The 12,505-nt window shown below is 36.2% G+C and overlaps 1 protein-coding gene across 1 annotated transcript; it reads right to left on the reverse strand.

The window, feature by feature from the left end:
- Positions 1-7,420: 7,420 nt before the first annotated feature.
- Positions 7,421-9,681, reverse strand: LOC149193999 (transmembrane protein, putative (DUF1191)). The gene has a single exon (XM_089404989.1). It carries the CDS (start codon positions 9,187-9,189, stop codon positions 8,089-8,091), a length of 1,101 nt encoding a protein of 366 aa, XP_089261115.1. The 5' UTR covers positions 9,190-9,681; the 3' UTR covers positions 7,421-8,088.
- Positions 9,682-12,505: the final 2,824 nt, after the last annotated feature.

Here is a 12,505-nt window from a genome sequence, read left to right on the forward strand (position 1 = left end):
GGTCATACGAGAAAATTCATTGTTATTCATCCTCAAATTCTTCAACAAGTGTGTGGAAATATGATCAGACAATTGGGTTTCTAGGACATCATATCCCTTGATGCTTCCAATCAATATGATCTACGAACATACAATAAAAGCATTCAAGGACTGAAGTTGGCATCAATGACAACACCATTTAACAATCTCCTTCTTTGTCATTGATGGCAACACACATACTCCCCTTGCAATTACTGCTCCCCGTCTCCATGCTTTTGTTCTTCTTTTCTTGATTTCTCTCCCCCTTTGACATCAATGGGAAAGGGTTACTCCCCCCGACGAATACCTTCCTCTGTCTTCTTGCACTATGCCTTTATTTCTTTGATTGCTTCTCTCCCCTTGATAGTTATCCCTCTCATGGCTTGCCACAATAGATTCCACCTGTCAATTATGCATTACTGAAATGATTTACAAGAAGTCCTTCTTGAAAAATGTCCATGACCAAATTTGCAACTCCACAATGTTGATTATTGTTCTAATGACTTCTTACTGTCTGCCCAAATCAAATTTCCAAAGGATAGATCTTCAAATTTGCAACCACTGCTAATTAGATTCCCCATCTTCAATATTCATAGGACATGGATTCATCAAGCTAGTTTCTTTAGAATAGTGTATGCACCAGTTCTACTGTCGGATCATCTTGAACCTTGACATCCTCCATTGTAGATTCATCGTGACCTTTCAACTTTACAAAACCTGAGAGCATAACCACTTGGAATTCTTCATTTACCTGATCTTCTTGCTTTTTCTTTCTTCTCCAAATCTTCTTGTACCTAACATTATAGTTGTCCTCCATGGAAGATTCCATCACTTATATGCGATCATGAGCTGTGTCCATAGTTGTAAAACTTCGGGTTTGCATTTACTAAACAATATTCAGTAAATTCAAGAGTACGGCTGGATAGTAACAACAGATAACTAGGAACCATTTTACATAAATCTGCAATCTGGAAATTCAGGACAAGAAGCACAATCTCCAATAGACTATCACATTACTATATTAGTGAAGGAAATTACAACAAGAACTATCAAATTGGTTGCAAATACTTGCTTTCACAGCAACAAATTGATAAACTGATTAATTCTCCATCTCACATAGAGTACTATGTCAATGTGTCCTCCTCTCCTTTTCTAGATTAAGAAGAGTAGGGGAGTTACAGCAGGTAATTACTAACCCTAAGTGGTGCATTAAACTTGCCCATTTCAACCTCAACAAATGCACTCCATTATGAGAGGGGGTAACCTCCTTCAGAAAAGCACCCCACTAGTGTTCATGAATGAGAGGAACCACTCCACTAATCCCCCTAACCACTGGGCTCTAACAATCATCACAAATGTGCCACGTCCATGAAGTAATGAGCTTAGCATCAAGTGTAACCACCAACATTAAAGCATTCTGGTAATATCCTCGTTTTGACCCCTGGATTGTAATGTAATAAATCATGTATTATTTATATAATGTGGTTTATGTGATAGGAATCCGAGACATGTGGGATGAAATATAATGATCTCAAGTTGTAAATATGTGAAATGCATTGTAAATATTCCTAGTGCAGAGCGCAAGGCCGACGCCTAACCTGTGAATGCATATGAGTCCAAGTGATGGGCTAGGTTTACAATGTGGCATGTATATTTTCCATGATATGCTCATGTATGTAAAAGCATATAATTAGATATAATATAATATCCACCAATATGGTTGCTTGAGGGAGCAACAAGGGGACTATGATACCACAAGAGGGGAAGAGAAAAGGGGGGTTTTCAGTGATTTGACCTTGTCATTGTCCTTTGAAAGTATTGCCTTTTCTTGTGATTGCTTCCTTACATTGTCCCCATCAATCTTTGACTTGTGGGCATGAACTAGGTACAAATGTCGTAAGTAGAAGTGTCATATTTGTTATATTTTTGGGAAGAGAGATGGGTCTCGTGCAACAAAATATCTTCCATTGTTTTCTCCATGCACTCTAGGAGATTTTACCATCATGGGAATTAAGCAACCATTGGTGAGCAGGGGGGAGGAGACAACTTCCCATATCATGGGGATGTTTGTCCTTAGTTTTCATGGCTGTTATGGCTGTAAATGTTAGAAGTTTCTCATGTGGTTGTGGCTGGTGGAAACCCGTAGAAGATGGGGAAGTTGGCTGTTGAAAATGTGGAAGACAGTGGGATGGTTGGAGAGAAATGCCATGCCTGGGATGTCCACAGTAGCTAAGGCAATACCTCCAGACCCGCAACCTTGTTACTGCTGTTCATTGATTATTTAAGGCCAAGTGTATTATGTCCTAGGTTATTACCAGAAAACAGATGCAGAAGGGAAGGGCACTCTAAGGAACTAATGAGCTGAGAAAGAGTGGGTCCTTCTTGTGTTGTGTGTGGCAACGAAAGAGAGTGCTATGGCTGGATTGAGTGCTGGAAGAGGGTCTGTAGAGCTCTGTATTGAGCAGATTGGCTTGTCATGAGAGTAATGGGTTGGTGTGAGTGATTTTAGAGTCCTGTAGGAAGTTCCTTTGCCCTAGTGGTACCATGGCCTAGCTAGGGGGTGGAATCCATAGCTAATTCCTATGGCTGGGTGGAAAATCACTCCTCGGCAATCAATTTGGTGGACATGACCTTATTCATAAATAAGTATTCATGGTTGTCTTCTTGTGGACTGCTTTTATTTTTGCTAATGCACTGAAATTAATGGACAATAAAAAAATTATGAACATGCATTGTTAATCCTTATTGTTTTATATTTGCATATGAATTCAGTTTTGCATTTCTGTTAGAGGTTAAATTTGTCCTCAATAGATTGTCTATGCTGTAAAGTAACCTTGTGGGTAGCATTGGATGGCCAAGACAGGCATCCCGGGCATGCTATAGAATCACAATAGAGAAATCTATTGTTGCTCAACAATACCCCATCACCTCATTAACAGTCAAGAGGGGGTTGGGTACACTACAATTCCACTACTTTAGCATTAAAATTTAAAACACTCACAAGTGTCCCCTCTCTCTCTCTAGCTCTACCATCTTTGCCGGTGCTCACCCACATTTAAGAGAGAAGAACTTCGGAGCAACCAGACAAAATTCTAACAATAACACATGATGCACAACATCCTTGGTACCTCCATTAGACATCTTTTATAAGATTTGTCCTTGGCCCTTAACCATGCATGCTCTATCATCAACAATCATCTCTCTTTGATTGTCATTTGTTAGGCCCCTATACTACTAGTGTAACCCCTTATTGTTATTAGTACAACCCACTTATTATATTGATGTACCCATGTAGTGCCCATATTGTTACTATTGTGTCCATAGAAGCCCACTATTGTTATTATTGTGCCCTTACATTATTATTGTTATGTCAGCTCTGATTATGTTATGAACCCTTAGACTCCTATATATAGAAAGGAGGTCTTTTCATTTGTTTCATCCAAAAATTGCTCATTTGTGTAATGTAAAGGAGGTTGCCCCCTCGAAGAGGCTGAATTCTAAGGCGCTGATCTCTCTTTTATATCTTTTTGTGAGCTGGTTTCATAACATCATTTATCATCTAGCGAGGCAATGCACTCCTTTTTGTGTGTCATGTGCCTTAGGGCACATAAGAACATACCTCTTAGATAAATTTTTGGGCACTAGAACTAGTAAAGAGTATGATCTCTCTTTTTTCTTCAATATCACTATTGCTACGTTGCTCCTTTTCCATATTTTCTTTGATGCTTTTTAGGCTTTGTAGGACAAAGACCATGCTTCCTTTTCCAATGATGCTCTTCTCAATGTGAACTAGTTTTGCACAATTAAAACACTTGCCTTTGTTACCCACGCTAAAGTTACTCTTCTCTGAATCTTTTTATGCTTGAAGTCGCCTTGTCTTTGGCTTCCTCTCTTCTCTTTGTTGACCAAAACTTTGTCTTCCTTTGCCCTTCTGCTTCACTACAACATGATGTTCATAGCTACACTTGCCAAGTTTTCTTGATTTTTTTTCCCAATTTCCTCAATAAATAACACCCAAGTTTTTTTTGTTGATGCCAAGTTATGCAGCACTAGCAGATAACATGGCAAACCATTGAGGGTGACAAAGTCCTATACTTTTAAGTCTAGTGAGATGAGCTATAACTCAATTACCTTCTTCCATCTTCAAACCATACAATTGGCTTCTCGAATATGGAACCCTAATTTCATTAGATGTCTTGTCAAAAGAGTTCAATGTACTCCAATTCTCTTGAGAGGTCTCTACTTTTTGCATAATTGGTATGATGCCACTACGGCTAACACATTGATTATTGCTAGAGCTTCCCTGTCTTTAGCATCATAAACTTCTTTTTCATCCACATTATTTGGCTTCAGTTCATTTCCATCTACAATGCTCCAAAGCTTAGCACAAAGTGTTTCTAACTTTGAATTATCAAACAAAATATTACTTGCCATCAAGCTTGTGCGAGTCTGGCAGTTTAGCACCTTCAGTACCTCTCGCTATCCCCTCTTAAGTGTCTTCATTGATCTTCTCACAGTTTCAAATTGAGATTAAAAATCTATAGAATTAGGCTTTGATACTTTGACCTCCTTAATGTGAAACACGTCTATTCTTTGGCCCTTGATGGTGCTCTCCAACTAGTCTATCCCTGATTTTGAAGCTCCCAAAAACTCTTTCAGAAGTCCCTCCAACTCTGAGACACAATTTCCCTTTAAACCTAACTTGTGTTTCTCCAATATATGGCTACGTTTACCTCACAAGGCTGCAATTACCTCACACACAAGTTCACAGCTATTTTGATACTATAGTAAATTTCAAGGCAACAATAGATGAAAGAGAAAGTACAAACTTAGAACGTTTTCCAAACCAATTTGTCTCATTGCTTTAAATTTACAGTATCACATTAATCTAGAGTGCAAATTCGTTACAAAATAAAAGATTGAAGATAAAATTGGATCTTCAGCCTTATATGAATCTAGTCTAAAGAGAGCCAACTTATCAGATATATTTTTCTCACTCTAGGAGCACTAAAGATAACATAGCGCTAAAGAGAGATGTTAAGAATAGAGAGTATTTTTTTTATTTTTTAGTGTTCTTCGTTTCTAGAACCTTATTCTAACTAATTGCTTTTCTTGCAAACTGTGTACAAGTCTTGGTTCGGTAAGATTCCACGGCACTAGATCTATTCAACTAATTTTCTAGTTTAATCATTAGCAAAAATTATATTTCAGGTGCTATCGTGGCACTACTGACATGGCAACCAGAAAGAAAAATGAGCATTAATTTCTAATGGCCCGAGGGAACTTGATAAATATAAACATGATCCTTTTATGCATAGCATTTGCATTCAGAGGGAATGATGAAAGTTATCTAATCAATAAATTTCTATATGATAATGGGCCAAGCACCGAGGAAAGACTGGTACACTCAAGCAAATCTAATGAATCTTGTAACCTCTAGAACATCAATGCCTAATCTCCAAATCCAGAATTGAGAACAAGGCATAATAGCCACTCTGCAAGACTGCTGACAACTAAGTCAATTACTTCTCTTGCAAAAGCTTGTGGGTGATAGATCTGACTGCTTGCAATAGCCCATATCTATCACTAGCGGAACAGCATTTAACAGTCAGCAATACCTTGTCTTATTACGAATCTTCTTCACAGAGACGTAAATTAATTATTCCAGCATCCACCTTGCAGAAAAAATCTTTTCATTTTTGAAAAATATACTGTCTCCAGTTATGGGCACATGAGAAGTTTTAGTGGTCTGGTCCTTTTTTATACAAGTATGTATCTTTGATAGTTTTTTTGGAGTGGACTGTGTGCACTAGTATGAAACATACAACGTTTTGAGTGGCCACTCAACCCATCGTTGGGGGCAAAGAAAGCTGAATAAGTGAATGAAACGAGTCAGGGGGGAGAGGATTTTATAGGATGACCATTTTTTCCCCTCCAACGGTCATCCCCTCTGGTGATTCTATAAAATCCTCTCCTCCTTGACTTGTTTCATTCACTCATTCAGCTTTCTTTGTCCCCGACGATGAGTGGAGTGGCCACTTGAAATGCTGGATGCTTCATATCGCTGCAGAAAATTCACTTTAAAAGAACTATCAACAATATCCCTAGCTGTGGAAATCTTCACTCAAGAAGTATATATCTGCGCTCTTATGTGAAAGAAGAATTTAGTTTGCAGGATATGATCAAGTCTGTTTTAGGTTTTAGAAGCTAACAGTGCTTTTTTGTACATTTCAACCTAGATGGCTTTCAGATCTATGCATATCCTTTTTCTTTGGTTTAAGTTTATTGAGTTTTTAATTTTAGAAAAATTTGGCATCAAGTTTATAGCATATTTATGCAGATAGACAAAGGTAGCTGTGGAAATCCCCACTCAAAAAGTGTATATATATATGTGCTCTTATGTGAAATAAGAATTTAGTTTACAGGATATGATCAAGTCTGTTACAGGCTTTACAAGCTAACAGTACTTTTTTGTACATTTCAACCTAGATGGTTTTCAGATACATGTACCTCCTTTTTCTTTGGTTTAAGTTTATTGAATTTTTAAGTTCAGAAAAAATTGGCATCAAGTTTATAGCATATTTATGCAGATAGACAAAGGTGTGTTCAGCAGAACATATGTGATAATCGGCTATTTAACTAGTAATCTCTAGTTTGTTGATTGGAGAGTCATTTTGAGGTTAAGAGGAGGTTGCATTGTGTGAAGATAAAGCAAACTCTTTCAGTCCTGCACACATCAGAAGAACAGCCTGCTTACATCCTGACTGCATATGATAAAATCTTACTCATGCAGCAAGGACCTTCCAATTGAGGGGCTCTAACTACAAAAAACTGAGGGAAAATGCTCAATCAAATGTTGTGTCCAAAAAGCAGTAAGGGTAAAAAACCTGAAGCATATAACATGACTGGTTGGATCCGGTGTAGATTATAGATACAATGCACTGCCCCAAAAAATTATGCTTCCCCTTGTAGACAATGAGCCTTGATGTGCAAAAGAAAGACACTATTCATGGCCTGATGCAATCCACAGGTGATGTCTGTCAGCTATTTTCCTTGGTCACCTTTATATTGTAGTTTGTGCCATAGTAATATGATCATTATAGTGATTTTGTTTAATGAGCCGATCCATGTAGTGTGTAACGCTGGTATGGCCTTCAAACTCAAAGCATTTGAACTTTTCCCAGTATATCGATAATGGCTTGGGCATTGCTCCAAGGCAAATTGTTAAATGCCCAACTTCTTGTGGGATACTTTCATAGTGCCAAATATATTCAAACAAAATACTGCTGAATGTAAGAGGGGAATTAGAGAATGGAATAGGACATTCAAAAAGGGATATAAGCGGCAGAAGGGAAAATAACATCCTAGGATTATTCCAGCAGGAAACCCAATAAAGAAATCCTGATGCAACTGAAATAAACGCTATCATTAGCATAGACATTCTCAAATTCTTGGTTACATGCTTGTGTCAAAACCTTTTATAAAAAAAATAATACAATGAATGAATGTCAATGAATTTTGGTAGCAATGTCACTAAGTTATGCAAATTAGTACAAAAGAATAATAGAGACATGTAGAAATAGATGCCATGCCTTCCAATGTGGCGAGCAGACTGCCATTAATGAAAATCACAACCCGAGAAAAAGCACAAACTGCCATACTATGGACTACTACCGAGAAGAGAGTATTTCACAAAAAGCTGAACACCCATGCCAGCCAGCATTGCATCTTGTTGAACTCCTTTTGCAAAAAGATAGAAGATATGCAGGCCCTATTCAAGAGATTAATACAGCATTCAAGCCTTCGACTGCCTATTTGTCTGAACCAGTAGACTTCCCTGTACTGGAGGATGCATGGATGCCATCTTAGGCTTAGCCCCGCATCCGAAAGTTGATACAAATCAAATGGCAACACACTATTGAAACTGTTTCTGAAGGGCTCTAACAAGTGTTCACCATAATAAGATATGAACCAGCATTCAAATAGAATAGCAACAGAAAGATGGCTGGTGAATTAACGAATTTTACAGAGAAGTGTTAACATATTTTCCTGCACAATGGCTTTGGCAATCTATGCAACATATTCATTTTCCAAAATTGGCTGTGTTCGAGTCCCACCTGCTGCTGGAGCCCTACTACTACCAACCGAAGTTGTCTGCAATGCCTCTCCTTGATCAGCTTGGTGTTCCATTCTAGCAATCTTTGCAGTCTGTCTATACTTGACCATTCCGAATCCCAGCAAGACCAGTGAAACTATAAGTGCTACAGACCCCAGAACAATGCCAAGAACAATCTTCCAGGTATTCGATTTCTTCTTCTTTGTAGGCACTGATACTGAAGCAGGCGGTGCTACAGGTGGAGGCGTGCTTCCCTGAACGGGTGCAGGAGTTGGGGCCGGGGAAGGGGCAGCAGATTTGACAATAAGAGAAAAATGGCCTTGATAGTTTGTGGAACAGACATTACTTGAGCTCGCATTACTGAGGCTCACTGATCCATTCGAGTAGAAGGATATACAAATGGGTGTCAATCCCTGTCGTACCTCTGGAAACTGAATCGATATTGGCTGTTTGGTTGCCATAAGCTCAAGCTCCTGTGGATTAATGGCGCTCAGATTTGAGGCATCATAAGCCAAGATACCCAATACCGGTGCTACAAGGTCAAATCCGGGCTTGTTGTAATACAGAGAAGACCAGTTGCCCAGATTCTGATAAACCAACACTAATCTCTGCACATAGGGCTGCTCTAGGACTCCTGGGGGGGTATGAAACTCATTATATACAATCCCTCTATTCCAAAGGCTCCCACTCCTCAATCTAACCGCCTCAACCTTCATACCAGAGAGATTCGAGGGCAGTGGAGCAGGATATGTAACGCCAGTACGAGGCCTAATAAGTGCCTTGAATGCATACTCTTGAAGAATTCCATCCAATGACCTCCTCGAGCCATTCAAGGATCCAGAACCCAATGCTTTGACACTACCCACTTCATCCTTGACCTTGTATTCACTACCAGAAGCAAATCTACATAGACTGAATACAGTAAGAAGTATTGAAAACAGAGCAACTCGAAGCCGGTTTTGGCCATACCTGCAGCTACCCTCATTTGGATTTCTCACAGGAGGATGATGAATTGAGCTCAAATCACCTGGAAAACAGCTCTTCAGATTCTCCATAAGCGAAAAGCGGCTATGTTCCCGACCATCCAATCGATTTCTGCCCTGTTTTTCTCAATGCAGTGCAGCCCGCTTCTTCATACTTTGAATTTCAAAGTTTTTCATGGCTTCCCCTGATTTTTTTCGCTGTTTCTGCAGCATTTTTTACAGCGTTTCAGCAGGGTTCTTCATCAGGGACCATGATTGTACAGAAACCTAAGCTCTGTAACAAACAATGTAGGGGAATAATGGAGCCGAAATGTTCGAAAATGCCAACAAACACAGCTGAAATTCAGGCAAAAATCGATCTATAACAATGCAAAATGCCGCTGACTTCCCGCGATGGGCTTACGAGAAAAATACCGCGTTGGGTAGAAAATCCAAATGGGCATCCAGCTGTATAGGTCAAAACTCGTGACCAGAATGAAAACTCAGCTTAAATAGGATGAAAATATTAAGTGTTACAGAGAATCCCGACGGGACCTTCCAAAAGCGTTCTTCTTTTCATCCTCCTCCAGCGGTAAAGAAACCAGAAATTACAGGACAGGTTAGTATTTTCGTACCTGTAGTCGCCGGTTTGGTATGCCGCCACAATTGTCGCGGACATTTTACGGCTACCGGAATGTTGGAAGGATGTCCACGTGGACATGGTCTGCTGGTCGGCCACGGTGTCCAGCTCGGCAACCGTGGACAATCCGAACGCCACCATAAAAAAAATAGTTAAACTTTATTAGAATTTTCGCATTGAGTTATTTAGTCTGGCAGACAAATAATAATATTTTTATATAATAAATAAATATATAACTTAAACTATTTTTATTTTATTTTAAGTCATCATAATTATAAACTCAGAAAGATATCAATATATCATTTGTGCTTATTGATCCCGACAAAAATGATAACACTCATATCTTTCAATTACCTAAAGTAAATTAAATTGATAAATAATAATATTAACGTAAAATCAAATAAAGGCTTAATTGTTTTTTTTTAATAATATTATGATATAATAAAAAAAAAATTATCTATTTAAGGGAAATTCCAAATTCCACATTGTTGTTTTGCTCATGGAGTTTTGTTTCCATGGAATCAAGGAGACAATATCAAAGAATTTCATGTCTAATTTTAGATCATTTAAGCTAACTCTTACATTAGGATTAGTTAGGATTAGGGTATTAGGTGCTTCGAAAAGAAAATCAGCATCTTTCTTAATCTTAATTCAAGAAAGAGGTTATTAGTACTAAGCTAGCCTTTATTATAGACTCACTTAAGAGCGAAACAAAATTACTCTACTTCCTAGTGTAACATGTCAAACTTACAAAACTTAAACTTAAATGGAAAAGACACCAATTATTCTTCCCAATCACATAAACTAAATTCAATTGAAAAACAAAAACATAATCATATTTTTAATAATATATAAAATATAATAAATCCATAATACTGTCAAATATAAATTAAAAAACATCACAATTATGAAAATTATAAAATATAAATATAATATTTGTTTTCCACCAAATTATAATAATATATGAATGAATTTTTTCCAATATATTGTATAAAAAAATTTGAAATGTTTGATATTTTGGATAAATATTTTATTTATCATATATTTCAATTGCATAAGTCTTTGTTAATGATAAATGAAAGGTCTAATTAAAACATGAGCCTTTAATTGATAATGATAATGATAGCAGTTAACGTCCACTGAGATCAAAATGGTCTATCGGACCTATACTTTTCTTAGTTTTTAATTGTCTGGCTCCTTGTCTTTCTTGGCGAGATTGATGTTGTAGCTTTTTTTTTCTCTACGGTCTTCCAACTTCCTTCATCTTGCATCTCTTCTTTTTCTTGCGACATTGGTATCTTAGCTTCACGATCTATTGTGTTTGTCCTTTTGAAGATAGTTGGAGAAGAAGTTTGGTCTAGGAGATCTGCTTATACATAAAGTGTTCAATTGAAATATTGTATCTAAACACTTTGTATACAATGTATACAATGTATTATCATCTAGTTTTGATGATAAACCATACTTGTTGGTTCGAAACCCATTGGCCAAAAAATTCTTTTATGTGATTTCTAAAAAAACTTTTTATAAATTACAAAAACTTGAATACACGAAAAAAAATTATTATTATAATTAATTATAAAAAATATATATATATATATATATCTTATAAAAAAAATTATTAATTTAATCAAAAAAAAATTGCATTTTGAATTTTATAGTTTATATAATACTTTATAGAAATTACTAATCAAACCATCCCATAAACCATATTTATTTTATTTATAAAATAAATTATAAATATAATAATTGTTTTTATTTAGTGTAGTACAACGCGAACTAGGTTAGACCATTAAATGGTTGGAATTTGGAATTAAGTGTAAAGCTCCTAAATATTGTAAAAGAAAGTACCGTTATCACATGACTTCCGTTTTCACATTAAGTTTACTAATTTGGATTAAGTTTTTTCTTTGTTAAAATATAACTATACACATTATGGATGAGGTTGGAAATATTTTGAAGTAGGATAGAATGCGAATCAAATGTATATTTATTAATATTTTTGGAATATTGTAAATTTTATTTTTGAATTAATAGAATTGTTGAAATTATATAATTTATGTTTTTTTTTTTTAATATTTATTTTAATTGTATTTAAGTTATCTTATTTTAATTTAATAAAATTTTATTAATAAGTTATATTTTATTTATTAATTATTTTGATTTTTTAATAAATTAAAAATAATATTTTTGTTTTGAAAAACAAAAATAGAATATTGAAAAGGCGGTGTATTTAATGTTTAATTTTGTAAAATATTAAAAAGGTTATATATTTTATTAATTATTTGACAATTAAATAAGAAATTAGTTTAGATATCATTTTTGGGATTCAACTGTGTTAAGTAAGTCATTCATCTATGACTATTTTCATGAGAGGTAGTCATAACTGACTAATTTCCCATTATTTTTGAATAGTCATCTATGACCAATTTCATGAGATTATTTTTGAATAGTCATCTATGACATTTATGACATCTATGACCAATTTCATGAGATTATTTTTGAATAGTCATCTATGACCATTTCCATGAGAGGTAGTCGTAACTGACTAATTTCTCATGATTTTTGAATAGTCCACTTAGCACGCATTGCATCGAGTGATGCTCACAGGGATGATGAAGTGGGATTGAAACTAGTGAAATGAATCACATAGTGTCAATCATCACTTCCAGCTCTTGAAGAAGTGGGATTGAAACTAGTGAAATGAATCACATAGTGTCAATCATCACTTCCAGGGCTTGCACCATTTCCATGAGAGGTAGTCGTAAC

The sequence above is a fragment of the Pinus tabuliformis genome, chromosome 2_2 (genome assembly GCF_031772625.1).
Source record: "Pinus tabuliformis cultivar Carrire ecotype Pingquan chromosome 2_2, CPIR1, whole genome shotgun sequence".
Classification (NCBI taxonomy): domain Eukaryota; kingdom Viridiplantae; phylum Streptophyta; class Pinopsida; order Pinales; family Pinaceae; genus Pinus; species Pinus tabuliformis.